This window comes from Camelina sativa, chromosome 16, assembly GCF_030686135.1.
Source record: "Camelina sativa cultivar CO46 ecotype springtype chromosome 16, ASM3068613v1".
Taxonomy (NCBI): domain Eukaryota; kingdom Viridiplantae; phylum Streptophyta; class Magnoliopsida; order Brassicales; family Brassicaceae; genus Camelina; species Camelina sativa.
In genome coordinates this window covers 25803827-25818017 of record NC_141895.1, presented here as the reverse complement: position 1 = coordinate 25818017, position 14191 = coordinate 25803827, and the positions used below count along the sequence as shown (strand labels likewise).

General features: G+C 36.4%; 4 protein-coding genes across 5 annotated transcripts; all 4 read left to right on the top strand.

Annotated features, from left to right (window-relative positions):
• The first annotated feature begins 1783 nt into the window (after positions 1-1783).
• On the top strand, positions 1784-3183 carry LOC147925960 (uncharacterized). Its single transcript, XM_087492820.1, has 2 exons — positions 1784-2983; positions 3028-3183. Exons 1-2 carry the CDS (start codon positions 1784-1786, stop codon positions 3181-3183), a joined length of 1356 nt encoding a protein of 451 aa, XP_087348946.1.
• Positions 3184-3246: 63 nt separating this feature from the next.
• Positions 3247-4398, top strand: LOC147925959 (uncharacterized). Its single transcript, XM_087492819.1, has one exon. The coding sequence runs from the start codon at positions 3247-3249 to the stop codon at positions 4396-4398; it is 1152 nt and encodes a 383-aa protein (XP_087348945.1).
• Positions 4399-4473: 75 nt separating this feature from the next.
• LOC147925958 (uncharacterized) lies at positions 4474-7162 on the top strand. Its single transcript, XM_087492818.1, has 2 exons — positions 4474-5695; positions 5916-7162. The coding sequence occupies exons 1-2, from the start codon at positions 4474-4476 to the stop codon at positions 7160-7162; spliced, it is 2469 nt and encodes an 822-aa protein (XP_087348944.1).
• Positions 7163-8529: 1367 nt separating this feature from the next.
• Positions 8530-11384, top strand: LOC104751984 (spermidine sinapoyl-CoA acyltransferase-like). 2 transcript variants are annotated; one of them, XM_010474042.3, is made up of 3 exons: positions 8530-9158; positions 9860-10102; positions 10630-11384. In XM_010474042.3, exons 1-3 carry the CDS (start codon positions 8700-8702, stop codon positions 11305-11307), a joined length of 1380 nt encoding a protein of 459 aa, XP_010472344.1. In that variant the 5' UTR covers positions 8530-8699; the 3' UTR covers positions 11308-11384. The 2 variants fall into 2 exon arrangements, with proteins under 2 accessions (XP_010472344.1, XP_087349604.1); XM_087493478.1 differs by having other exon boundaries at positions 8678-9158; positions 9848-10102.
• The last annotated feature ends 2807 nt before the right edge of the window (positions 11385-14191 follow it).

The window sequence follows — 14191 nt, the reverse complement described above, 5'->3', positions numbered from 1 at the left end:
CTCACGAGCTTAGTGAGAGGACATGAGGCCCATTAAAGAAAGTGGACCCATGGACTGGGAATGGACATGGGGTCCATTAAGAGGTGGCGGTTGGGGCGTTACAAGTGGTATCAAAGCCGAACCCAGACGAGTGTGGAGTTGAGTGGACTCACACCGTTGAGGGTGACGGTCTTGGTGCGCAACGAGGACGTTGCAATCTGTTAGTGGGGGTGAATTGTGACACCCCGACTTGCGGAGAGGTTTAAAAGAATTGATTTCGCCACCTATGTAACCAAAGTGCACTTATCTTTTCGGTCAAGGGTCCTGAGAGAACTCCAAAGTTAAGCGTGCTTGAACTGGAGTAGTCTCAGGATGGGTGACCTTCTGGAAAGTGACTGTCGGAACTGTGCAAGTGAGGACAAAACACAGGGAAAGATCATGTGGTGATTTGTAGGGACGGTAATAAGTATTTAAAGCCTCCCAGACGTAGCAAACCGACCGTCGGATATTGATGGGCTCATAGGCCTAGTGAGAGGACGTGAGACCCATTAAGGAAAGTGGGGCCATGGACTGGGAGCGGACATGGGGCCAACTGAGAGGTGATGGTCGGGGCGTTACAATTGAGAGGTGGCCAATTTTTAGAACGTTAACTATCAAATCTCTCCTGTGGAAAGCTAGCCCTAGATGTCAAGAAGTTTACCACAAAATCTTGTGCCGATCGGATAACAGAAGAGCCCACGATCACACTTACAACCCCCGCTGGACTCAGTTCGCGTCTAAGATGAAGCACCTCATGAAACTGCAGATAACTTCACTTAAACCCTAACGATTTTGCTTCCTCCTTAAATCTCCTTCACACCACACCAAGCTTTTCTCCTTCTCTATCTCTTTCTTTCTCTCTACATTAGCAATGAAGAACAGCCACAAACAAAGAGAGAGAAGAGGCGTCCAAAGAATTATAAAAACATCACTTAGGGCTTCCCAAACCTGGCTTTAAACCTGGTGAACTTAAACCAAACCGATCAATTTCATGATTTCACATATACTGATTGGTTCGTCCACTTTTCTTTGGGATATACGTTACAGGGTTCTCTATTTTACATTTAGGATATAGTTTTAAGGGTGTAGAGTTTAGTGGGATTTAGGGTTTAGAATATAGTTATTTTGTATATTTAAAAGAAATCTTTTTAAAAATTGATAACCTGAAGGAGTATTTTTGAAAAGTGGCATAGAAAAATGAGTACTTTTGAAAATACCCCTTCTTTTAAGTGTTTTAATATATATATCTAATTAAATTATATTAAAATATTAATATTAGTTCGATTAAACCCCTATTTTGAGAACCTTACAATTGTACGTGCCTTTATAAACTTGGGTGAATTTTTGTGATAACCAAAATTTGTATAGCACTTTATTCAAAAAAATTAGGAGAACAGGAGGAGGGTAGGGGAATGGATGATGATGATGATGAGGAAAACTCTTTAACCTTAGAAAGTAAAGACTCCCTTGTTTGGGCTTAGGACTCTCTTATTCACAAAGAGGTTTCATTTCTTTGAGAATATAGAGCTTTGTTTGGAAAAACACTTTCCCACTTGCTATTTTCATCCGAATTATCTCCTTTTGGTGACTTATTTTCGCGAATCCATTACAAACGATAGGTTTGCTTGAGGTTTTCTTGGTGTGAACAGTAATTCTGGGTTCTAAAGTTTCAGGGTTTCCTCTTGGTTTTTGAGACGTGTGTGCGCAGATCTATCTTGTCCAGGGGTTTTCAAGGGCTTTTATTAGAGATTTATAGTTGGGGAAGATGTCAGCAGTGATGGATCAAGCGCTGATGGCGATGTCCTTAGAAGAGGAGGATATACCGTTTACTCTCCCAGATCTGCCAGAGTTCAGCTCTTGTGAAAGGAATTATCTTAGTCTGATCGGAAGAATTTTAAATCCGAAGTGCCAATCAGTATCTGGAGTAGTATTCGATATGCCAAGAAAATGGCAGAAGGGTGATAGAATTAGAGGAATAGCGCTGTCAAAGGAAAGATTTCAGTTTATCTTCCAGAATGAACATGATCTAGAAGATGTTTTGAATAAGGGATTTCAGACATATAACGACTGGGGTCTGATAATGGAGAGATGGACCGAACATCCTGCAGCAGATTCACTTCAGTTTACTACTCTTTGGGTGCAGATCCGGAATATCCCCATTAACCATTATACGGCTCCTGCGATTACGGCAATTGGAGAGTTAGCTGGTCAAGTACTTCACGTAGCATTTGATCCGTCGCGAGCTCAAGGCAAAGAGTATGTTAGAGTTCAAATTCGTTTTGATGTCTCCAAGCCTCTAAGGAAATCAAAGGTGATAGGTCTTCCCAACAATAAATCAGTAGAAATCTTCTTTAACTGCGAGAAAGTTCAAAAGAGATGCTTTAAGTGCCAACGCTTATCTCATGAAGTTGACTTCTGTCCTATTCTGATAAAGAATCGAGAAGACACTGTGCTGGCTAGAAGAATGGGACTGGCCACTCCAAAGGCAAATTCCCTTTCCATTCTTAAAGAAGCAGACCCTCTGTTCAGTGTCTTAAGAGAAGATCAAGTGGGTATAAGCCCCCTTTCTGGACGTCCTAGGATTGCCCCAGAAGTGCTGGAAGGTATGAGGCAATATCTCCTGTCTGCTAATGGAGAAGAAAGATCAGTTAAGGAAGATAGAGTCAGGAAAACGGTTTGTGAAGCAGAAAAATCCCCTTTCACCCAGAAATCTACTCTCAGTCTAGAACCAATTCCAATCATCTCCCATAATGTGGATATTGGTAAAGGTAGAACCTTTGGATATGATTCTGCTGAATCTTCATCAAAAACAATGCTGATACATGAAGATGAGTCACCTACAGAGGTGTCGGCTCAGAGGATTGTTGGTTTTTCAGGAAGGAAAGCTTACTCTGTTTCAGATTCTATTGATTATTATAATCAGGATGCTACTGGTGTTTCTGTTCCCTTCTTGGCTAGTTCTTCGGTGAATAGGATAGGCTTCTCTGAAACTAGTCCTTCCGGCTCTAGCCAAAAGAAACAGAAACCAAGAAAGAGGCAGCAAAAAAGAGCAAGATTACTAAAAGGCAAAGATCTGTCAAAATCGATTGGGGAGGGTGTGAAGTCCATTGGTCTGACTATTGGAAAAGTGGAAAAGAGGAAAGCAAGGGAGGATTTGGATGGTGAACCCAGTGCTGTTAAGGCAAAATCACTAATGGTAGTCCCAAAGGAGGGACTGTCCACCATTTGATGAGCATTCTAAGCTGGAATTGCCAGGGATTGGGGCGGCCTCAAGATCTGACAATTCCTCGTCTCATGGAATTGCGTAAAAAACACTTCCCTGAGGTAATGTTCTTGATGGAAACGATGAACTGTAAGGATGTTATTGTAGATATTCAAGTCTGGCTTGGTTATGAGAATGTATATACTGTGGACCCTGTTGGAACCTGTGGTGGGTTAGCTTTGTTTTGGAAAAAGAGTGTAGATATATCGGTTTACTATGAGGATAAGAATCTACTAGACTTAGCTGTACAGTTTGGAGAGTATAGTTTTTTCCTTACCTGCGTTTATGGGAATCCCAATTTCTGCTATAGACACCAAGTTTGGGAAAGACTGACAAGATTTGGGTTATCTAGAAAAGGAAACTGGTGTATGATTGGGGATTTCAACGAGATTTTAAACAATGAAGAAAAACTCGGTGGTCCAAGAAGAAGTGATAACTCTTTTCTACCATTCTCTACCATGCTTAAAGACTGTGGAATGTCGGAGCTTCCTAGTTCTGGCAATGGATTCACTTGGGGAGGGCGTAGGGGAACCCACTGGATACAAAGTAAGTTGGATAGATGCTTCGCTAATAAGGACTGGGTGTCGTGTTTCCCTGCGGCTAATCAAGCTTTTCTCCCCAAAAGAGGATCTGACCACAGACCAATATTGGTAAGTCTTGTCTCTTCGCAAGATTTATACAGAGGATCTTTTAGATTTGACAAGAGATTGCTACACAAGCCAGGAGTTAAAGAAGCGATAAGCATGGTATGGAGGCAATCTGCTATTTCGGCTCCAGCTCCAGTTTCGCAGAGAATTAGAGACTGTAGAAGAGTGCTTAGTAAGTGGAAGAAGGAGAATGAGATGAACTCAAAAGTTAAAATCATTGCCATCCAAAACGAATTGGAATTGGTTCAGTCTTCTTCAGATCCTTCTGCATCCAGATTAAGATCTTTGAAAAACAAGTTGGTTGAAGCGAATAAGGAAGAGGAATCTCACTGGCAACAAAAGAGTAGAGACAAATGGATGCTTGAAGGAGACAGAAACACCAAATTCTTCCATGCATCAATTAAAAACTTGAGATCTAAGAATGGTTTGGATAAGCTCCAAGATCCAAATGGCATAGTGCACAGATCATAAGCCTTTAAAGGTGAAGTGGCGGCCAGTTATTTTCAGAACCTCTTCTCCACTTCTTCTCCGGTCGATATTCAAGCAATGCTAGAAGGTGTTACTCCCAGAGTTACTGATGTGATGAATCAATCGTTACTAGCTAAAGTATCCAAAGAGGAAGTTAAAAATGCAGTTTTCTCTATCAATCCATCTAAAGCTCCTGGGGCTGATGGGATGACTGGTATGTTTTTTCAACAATACTGGGATATTGTCGGTCATCAAGTCACTTCTGAGGTGTTGGTTTTCTTTGATTCGGGTATCTTTCCAAAAGAATGGAACTTCACTCAATTGTGCCTCATACCAAAAAAGGTAAACTCTTCTCTAATGAGTGATCTAAGACCAATTAGCCTCTGTTCTGTACTGTATAAAGTGGTGGCCAAGATTATCATGTCAAGACTCCAACCCCTTCTTTCTGAGATAGTGTCGCCTAATCAGTCTGCTTTTATCCCGGAAAGGCTCATCTCAGATAATATTCTTATTGCTCATGAAGCCATTCATGGATTGAGGACAGACAAAGTTATCGCAAAGGAGTTTATGGCTGTCAAAACCGATATGTCCAAAGCATATGACAGAATGGAGTGGAGTTACTTAGAAGCTTTGCTGTTGGGTCTCGGGTTTCATCAACGGTGGGTGCAATTGGTTATGTTCTGTGTGACTTCAGTCACTTATACTGTTTTGATAAATGGACAGCCTTTTGGTCTTATCAATCCTCAGAGAGGACTCAGACAGGGGGATCCCTTATCCCCTGCCCTGTTTGTGTTGTGTGCAGAAGGACTTACTCATCTTCTCAACAAAGCAGAATCAGAGGGTAAGATTAATGGTATCCAATTTTCGACAGAAGGTCCGGCTATCCATCACTTGCTATTCGCAGACGACAGTCTGTTTATGATCAAAGCTTCAGAGGATCAAGGTTGTGCCCTTCAAAAGATCCTTTCTGATTATGGGGAGGTAACAGGACAATTGATTAATCTGGAAAAGTCATCAATCACTTTTGGAGCCCAGGTAGAGCAGTCTTTAAAGACAATTATTGCAACTAGGTTAGGTATTTTTAAAGAAGGAGGAGCAGGTACCTATCTTGGCCTACCTGAGTGCTTTAGTGGATCCAAAGTGGAGATGTTAAGCTACATTCATGATAGAATGAAAGGTAGAATGCCCGGTTGGTTTGCAAGGACCTTGTCCCAAGGAGGAAAAGAGATTTTGCTCAAGTCGGTGGCTATGGCAATGCCAGTGTTCGCTATGACCTGCTTCAAGCTCCCAAAGAAAACTTGTGAGAATTTATCTTCAGCTATGTCAGCATTTTGGTGGGATTCAACAGAAAATAAAAAGAAAATGCATTGGATTTCATGGGAAAAGCTTTGCTTACCAAAACATGCGGGCGGACTGGGGTTCAAAGATATCCAAATATTCAATCAGGCTCTTTTGTCTAAACAAGCTTGGAGAGTGCTGCAAGACAAGGATTGCTTATTTGCACGTTTTTTCAAAAGCAGGTATTTTTCCTGATAGCGATTTCCTTAGTGCAACTCTTGGCTATAGACCCTCCTTTGCATGGAGAAGTATCCTTCATAGAAGGGATCTTCTAAAAAGAGGGCTCAGACAGATGATAGGAGATGGAGCCTCAACCTTTATATGGTCATCTAGGTGGGTGCTGGATGGGATCATGAGAGCCCCTCTTATGAAAAACATTCTGTTTGATCTGGATCTTATGGTGAAGGATTTACTGGATAGCACTACTCAATCTTGGGACTTGGCTAAGTTGCAATATCACTTTTACCCTAGGGATGTGGAGCTAATTCTCAAGATCAAACATGTTATGTCTTCAGAGGATTATCTGATTTGGGAACACACTAAGAGTGGTGCGTATTCTGTCAAGTCTGGTTACTGGGCAGCTTATCAGAGAGAAAAGATTGATCTACTAACAGAAGCTTTGATGCAACCCTCAGTTTTACCCATCAAGAATCAGATTTGGAAGATCAGCACTGCTACCAAAATCCGTAATTTCTTGTGGAAAGTAGTGAGTGGAGCTATTCCTGTTGCTGATAAAATGTTATCGAGAGGGATGAAGGTTGATTCTAGATGTCAAAGCTGTGGTTTGGAAGGGGAATCAGTCAATCATGTACTCTTTTCTTGCACAGTTGCTAGACAGGTTTGGGCTATGTTTAATTTTCCTGTCCCATGCAATGGGTTTGATTCTGAATCAGTTTTCCAAAACATCTATTATCTACTGTTGGTGAGCAAAAATTCAAAATATCCTGTGGAAGTTAGAACAGCCTTCCCATGGGTTGTATGGCAGCTTTGGAAAAACAGGAACTTATTCTCGTTTGAAGGCAGAAGTTTTTGTGCTTCTAGAACAGTAACCAAGATTAGAGATAATGCTTCCCAGTGGTTTCATGCGCAGTCCTTAACCGCTGCAGATGCGATATTTGAGAGGTCGAAAGCGGATTTGGGGAAAAAAGGTTGGTATCCTCCGGTCCAAGGATGGAAAAAATGCAACCTAGGATCTTCATGGGATAAAGAAACGAGTACAGGAGGAGCTGCTTGGGTTTTAAGAAACGAGAAAGGGGAAACTCTTATGCATAGTCGAAGATCCTTTGCTTCAGTTTTTAGCAAGATGGATGCTAGTCTTCTATGTTGGTTATGGGCAATTGAAAGTATGAAAAGCCTAAACTTTGATAAGATTGTTTTCGCTTCTGAGGATTCGGCTCTTATGGGAGCTGTTCAAAGACCTCTAGCTTGACCTTCTTTCAAGTTTCAGTCACGCTCTGTAGGTAATGCCCTGGGAAGTTTTTTGCAGTGGAAAATGTGGTTAGAAGAAAGAAGCTCTAACCTTGTCGCTCATTTAATCGCAAAGAGCGTTACAAGAGAGGATCGCCGTCAATCTTATGTAGCAATCGGATATCCTTTTTGGCTTCATAACCTTTTTGTCTCTGATTGTGCTTCTATTCGTTTATAGAGCTCTTCAGGATGGCAATTCCTGTACTTTTTGGTATGCTGGTTAGTGGGTGCTTTTGTAAAGATAAAACAGCTAATATCCTTTCTAATATATATTATTCAGTGAAAAAAAAAAAGGAGGAGGGTAGGGTAAAATGACTGTTTTGGTGTTTTGGTGGTAGTGGAGAGTAGTGGTCCGGTGGTTATCCGCAGTGGTCTGTTAGTGGTCCGACGTTGCTCCGGCGCTGGTCCAGCGGTGATTTGGCAGCCGGATGAGGTGGTGGTGGTGGTAGAGAGTAGTTGTTAGGAGGTCAAAGGAATGATGTTTGTGTTGAATAAAGGGTAAAATAATATATATTGTAGTTTATATAGTGTGTATTATATTTATGGGGGATTTTCAAAAATATCCACCTATTTTTCTATGTCACTTTTCAAAAATACCTTTTCATAGTGTCAATTTTCAAAAAGACCATTTTTAATATATAAAATAGCTAAATTTTAAATACTAAACCCCAAGAATTAAACTCTATCCCTAAAAACTATACTCTAAATATAAAATAAAGAACTTAAACCTAAAAAAAATAATAAAAATAATTTAACATGAAGAAAAATGAAAATGTTTAAAAAAATAAATGTTTTTGAAAGTGATATATCAAGAAGGCATTTCTAATAAATTCTTAATGCTGGAGATTATGGTTAGAGTAGTTAGATATTTAATTTTTGTTTTTTTTGTTAGTTATTTTCGCCAAATTCTTTATAAACTTTTGTGTCGGTGGAATCGAAAGCGGAAAAAGAAAGAGTTAAATATGTAACAAATTAAATTGGATTTTTATAAGCTTTTGTGTGGGTGGAATTGAAAGAGGAATATGGACCAATGCCATGATGACACGTACAATATCTCAAACGTTCTAAAAATGTAAATGTCCCTATTTACAAAATAAAATTTTACTTTTCTTTATTTAAAGACTTTTATTGTTTTTACCGATTGATATGATCTCATTTGAGAAAATTATTTATTTATAATTTTAAAAAACAAAAACTTAAACCATGTCATATCATGTCATGTGTATATATATTCTCTCATGGCAAGATATGACATTATTTAAGATTTCATTTTAAAAATATATATAAATAAATAATTAAACTAAATAATGGATAGTATATTTGAGAAACTGTGTGGGTGAGAGACTCTTTCTATTGAACATGCTCTTACTGTCCTCATATTCCTACTCCTACATCGAAAGTAATAACTAAAATCAATTCCATAATCTAGAAGCCAAAAAGTCTTCTATAAAAAGACAAGAGGGTTCTTGAGTTAGTTGTATTCTTCAAAAACTTAAAACATGGCAGTCCAAATAAGCGCATTGATCCCTTTAATGGTCGAAATAAAACTCACCGAGTTTGTGAAACCCTCAAAATACATACCTCCTCAAACTCTTTCCCTTTCAACACTTGACAATGATCCTTTGAATGAGGTCATTTACAAGGCATGCTACGTTTACAAAGCCAAGAACGTTGTTGATGATGATGCTGACATGCCGGAATATTTGCTTAAGAAGGCTTTGTCCGATCTTCTTGTGTATTATTATCCACTTTCAGGGAGTTTGAAGCGGCGGGGGAGTGATAGGAAGTTTCAGTTGAGCTGTGGGGGTGATGAAGGCGGTGTGGCATTCACGGTGGCTACTGCAAATGTGGAACTGTCTTCATTGAATTATTTAGATAACATTGACTCAGATACGGCATTGAAGTTCTTGCCTCATTTGCTCCAAGTGGAGGATGGTTATCGACCTTTTGCTTTGCAGGTACCATTTATTTATGTTTTGGTCTTTAAATTATTTTCAATATCTTACTTGATAATATTTTAATTCTAACTTTTAAATTATATTCTATTTTATGTCGAAATTAATATCAAAATACTAAAGTGGATTCATATAAATTTTCTTTCCATGCCTAATACATCAAAATATTTGTAATAATTAAAATTACTTTTTCATTTAAATACGTACAAATATTTATTAAAACTTTTGATTTAAATGATCTAATATCTTAGTTTATGTTTGTCTTTTCTCCCTAGGAATGTAAATACCTTTATATATAAAATTAATAAAACTCATTAATTAATGTTATACTTGATACTTAATTGTGATTAGATGTTTAAAAATTTATGTGTTAATAGATAGATGCGAGGAAACTTATAAGTGAGTGGCAATCCTTCTTCTTTCATATAGTTTCAGGTGTGATTTGATTATCAAGGGCATCTCCAATCCCACTCTATTTGAGAGTCAAAACTCTATAATAGAACAATATTTGCTTCAAATTGCTCTATATATCAAGCAAGTTTATTCTCAAATAGGTCTAAAACCTATGTCCAATTTTATTTTTCTTTATTGTAGGCTACCCCGTCTCACAAACTTCAAAATCTTCCTTTTAAAACTAGGTTAACACTAATAGATTTTTCTTAAATTTACCAAACCTGTTGTGGGAATAATAGTGATAATAACAGGTAACCAAATTTGAATGTGGAGGATTCATCTTGGGAACCGCAACGTCGCATGTAATGTCTGATGGATATGGAATGGGTCATACCATGTGTGCCTTGATAGAGTTGGCTGGCGGGAAAAAGAAGCTGACCATTACACCGGTTTGGGAAAGAGAAAGACTTGTGGGGGAGCCTGTAGACGATCAACCTCCATTAGCTCCCGGGGGTGCCACGGCTGTGTCGCCCTACTTACCTACCGATGATTGGGTACGTGTGTGGTTAACTTTGGGCAGTTTCAAAAAATATTAGTTGATTTTTTTTGTATGATTAATGAAGAGGCTAAAGAAATTAAATAAATAGGAATTAGTTAGAGAAATTTTCTGATATTTTAAGAATCTTTTTTTATAGAATTAACAAAAGTTTGAAAAATCCAATGATACAAGAACAGTGGTTTTCAAAAGATTTAAGAACACTTCATATAACCGATTTATTATTATTTCTAAAACCAAAATTTTGGTTTGGTTTGTGATATTCTTAAAAGCTTTTTTGTCTGGTTTAAAATGCGAGGCGTTTAGAAAAAGAACAAAAAAAATAAAAAAAAATGGTATTAAAAGTTATATATAAACCATATATATAACTTTTGCTATTAAATTAATTAGCTCATACAATATGTAGCCGGATAATACTTGGGTTCACCTTTAAGTTTATTGTTTTCGCTGGTCTAATATTAAGTTTATTATTTTGGCTTTTTTGTCTGAAAGAATAAATATTATTATTCAAAATTTATTATTCAGGTAACTGAAAGAATAAATATTAGACCAGAGAGCATAAGAAGGTTGAAAGAAGCTACACTGGAAGAATATGACTTCTCTACTGAGGCACTCACAACTTTTGACGTCATAAGTGCTTATTTATGGAAATCAAGAGTCAAAGCTCTGAAACTAGATAAAGATGGAGTCACGGTTTTGGTTTTCACCAAAGGAATCCGAAACGTTGTGGATCCACCTTTGTCTGACGGATACTACGGCAATTCATACATTGATATGCATGTGTCGTTAACCGTAAGAGAAGTAGATGAATTTGGGATCTCAGACATCGTAAAACTCATAAAAGAATCGAAGAAGAAAGCTCATAGTAAAACTTACCTCCAAAAAGAGCTTGCAAACATAGAAAACATCATTAAAATGGATTTAAAGATCAGTGGGAAGGAAGATGGGTTATGTTTATTCACAGATCCGAGGCATACTGGACTTTTTGGACCAATGGATTTCGGATTGAATGAACGGGTGAATTTCGTCCAGGTCGTTCCCCCAGAAACAGCTAGGACAATTAGTATGGTCTTGCTACCATCAAGATTGGATCAGGCGATGGTTGGAGGGGTTCAAATTATGACTACATTGCCCAGAGATGCAATGGTTAAGTTCAAGGAAGAGATGCAATGGTTAAGTTCAAGGAAGAGATCAATGCTCTAGACAAAAGCGTACTTAGTCTTTCTTTTGTATGTGGTAATTTTCATTATAAGATCAATAATGAATAATACTTCGTATCATCTTTCAAATTTAACATTTTATTCAAAAAAAAGAAAAAAAAAAAAAAACTTCGTATCATTCTTTTCAATAATACTCCAGAGTACATCTAATGTTTTTTTATTGAGAGACAATAAATTTTTATTGTTTTTTCAAAACACATGTGAAGCAAGCATAATTTAAAGTGAGACATAATGAGTAAAGTCCTTCGGCTGAATGAAAGTGAAACCACATAGCCAAGAAGAAGCTTTGATGATGGGCAGTTAGTGCACTAAGCGGATGCATGTGCCGATTTAGCCGACGATCTAAGCCCGCAAGTTGGGCTCGTAAGAGTAATTGAATCTCCTTGACTATTAGAAAAAAAGAAAAAAAATATCGGATTCATCCCTCTCTTATTCACTATCTCTTAATTAACCAATTAAAATACAATCACATGCCATATCATATTATTTAAAAAAACCTAAAATTAAACAAATTAAAAAAACAAATTTTGTAAATTTTTTATTAAGTAATTTTGTGTCGGTTTGGGTTTATCTTTATTTTTTTGCTCGATTTGGGTGTCCACATAATAATCTTATTTATTTTGCTCGATTTGGGTGTCCAAATAGTATGCATAATTACTTCCTCTGTTTTAAATTATTTGTCATTAATTTTTTTTTCACATAAATTAAAAAAATAACTAAATTTTCTATTTTACTCATTCTTTAATATATATATTTTTTTTTATTGGCCAAGACATTAAAACAATTGGTGGGATAAAATTATTAGTTTTTACCAAACATTTGCATTAGAAATCTAAAATGACAACTATCATAAAATAAAAAAAATATTCTAGAATGACAACTAAAAAAAATTGGGAGTAGTATTCGTTATTTAGGTTCAATCTTAATAATATAGAGATTTCAGATGTACAATTATGAAACAAAAAGTTTTTTTTTTAAGAATATAGTGATATTATGTAAATCTACGAATTAGATGGACCATGTAAAAAGTGATGTGTTGTTATATTTTTAAATGGTTCATCTTATTAAATATTAATATAACATGAAACATATCAAATTATCAAACTATTACAAGTAACAGAAAATTACAACAGTTTTGGTAAAAATAGCATGAATCATGTTATTCATACTGAGAAAAATCTATTAGTGTGAACCTAGTTTAGAAAATAATTTTTTTGAAGTTTGTGAGACTAGACATTTACGGGTGGTATCCTACAATAAAGAAAATTGGACCTATGTTTTAAGCATTGCCACTCATCACTTATATTGTTGCCCATAAATTTTGGTAACTTGTGATGTGAGACTCTAATAAAACTGGTCCCTAGACGTGTTGTTAGAGGCTTAAAAAGGTTTAATGGTTAGGTCGCCACCGAACCAATTTTGAGATAACTTTTTAATTATGTAATTTCAACTTGTTATCCTTTCATCACCATTTGAATTATAGTCCATAAAATATGTGTTACAAAAATAAAAGAGTGAATGTGAAGATTACAAGATGTGGTTCCAATTATATTTGTTTACATCATTATTAAATATCAATTTATAATTCAATAGATGAATCCACTTTGTTATGGTTGCATATTAACAAATATTGAGATGATTTTAAACTCGAGAGAAAATAAAATATATTTGTTTATATACAGTTTGTGTTCTCTCCATTTAGTTATACTAATTTGAAAAATTATTTACAAACTTAACCCCTACAATATTGCAAAAGAAAACAATTACTAATATATGACAACAAAATTTAGTAAATAATACTTCAAAAAATTCAATTTTGGTAAGATATTTTTAAAAAATGGAAACTAAATATATCAAACAATATGAAAAATGGCATTTTCCATGAACAGCCACGTCTGATTTCTCCGCCACCACCACCACCGAGCAAGATAGGAAGGATCTACAAGGTAGGTTATTAGAAAGGATGGAGCTTCTACAACAGTTACTATTATTACAAGTGGAGTAAAAAGAAACACTTTCGTGTTGGAGATACTCTCTATTTCAAATACAACAAGGACCTCAACAACGTTAGAGAAATCAGCGATGATCTTGAGTTCAGAGCATGTGAACAAACTTCTACCGTAGCTGTATACAAGAGGGGACACGATCTCGTTTAGCTCACAAAACCAGGAGTACATTATTTTGTAAGCTTAAAGACCGGTCTTTTTCAGGCTTGGGATTAAGCTTCGAATCACGGTGCAACCATCAACCGAAGACGTTACTTTGCCGGATGTTCCCAATCTCACCTATTAACCGCTGCAATAGGTGGTGGTTATGCATTTTCAGACCTCATCACTAATTAATCTCACCTATTAACCGCTGCAACAGGTGTTGTAAGGGTTTTATTTGGTGTTATTAAGAGTTGTTGTTTTTTTTTTTTTGGTCGTTTACGTTGTTTCGTTTAAATTTTAGCATATAAATTCTTCTTAAATTTTCGACGTTTCTCTTTAGTTTGATCATGAGAATGCCCACAAAGTCATAAACATGATGATGTTCCACATGACATGACACATATCCATTTGTTAGATTCTGAGCAGCAACGGGGAGTCTTGTAAACAAGGGACACACTTGGGGCGTTCGGAGTTACCCCGAGTGATATATATGATTACTGATATTTTAAATTATGTAAATTAAGGGTGCAAATGGTTGCTTAAAAATGACTAATTTGAAAATATAAAGTTAAATAAAATTGGGATTTATTTCAAAAAAAGTGGATAAACAAGTTGAACATTTGTACTGTACAAATTAGTTTATTTTTTTCAAATTTTTAAAGGTTTTGTAGCAATATATGAGAAGATTATCTAATATTGTATTTAAGATTTTTTTTA

Coding starts and splice junctions, on each gene's coding strand:
- LOC147925960 (XM_087492820.1), top strand. CDS start 1,784: ATGTCAGCAGTGATGGATCAAGCGCTGATGGCGATGTCCTTAGAAGAG. Junction 2,984..3,027: donor CCTTCTTGGCTAGTTCTTCG/GTGAATAGGATA, acceptor TTCCGGCTCTAG/CCAAAAGAAACAGAAACCAA.
- LOC147925959 (XM_087492819.1), top strand. CDS start 3,247: ATGAGCATTCTAAGCTGGAATTGCCAGGGATTGGGGCGGCCTCAAGAT.
- LOC147925958 (XM_087492818.1), top strand. CDS start 4,474: ATGCTAGAAGGTGTTACTCCCAGAGTTACTGATGTGATGAATCAATCG. Junction 5,696..5,915: donor CAAGCTCCCAAAGAAAACTT/GTGAGAATTTAT, acceptor TTTCAAAAGCAG/GTATTTTTCCTGATAGCGAT.
- LOC104751984 (XM_010474042.3), top strand. CDS start 8,700: ATGGCAGTCCAAATAAGCGCATTGATCCCTTTAATGGTCGAAATAAAA. Junction 9,159..9,859: donor ATCGACCTTTTGCTTTGCAG/GTACCATTTATT, acceptor TGATAATAACAG/GTAACCAAATTTGAATGTGG. Junction 10,103..10,629: donor ACTTACCTACCGATGATTGG/GTACGTGTGTGG, acceptor TTTATTATTCAG/GTAACTGAAAGAATAAATAT.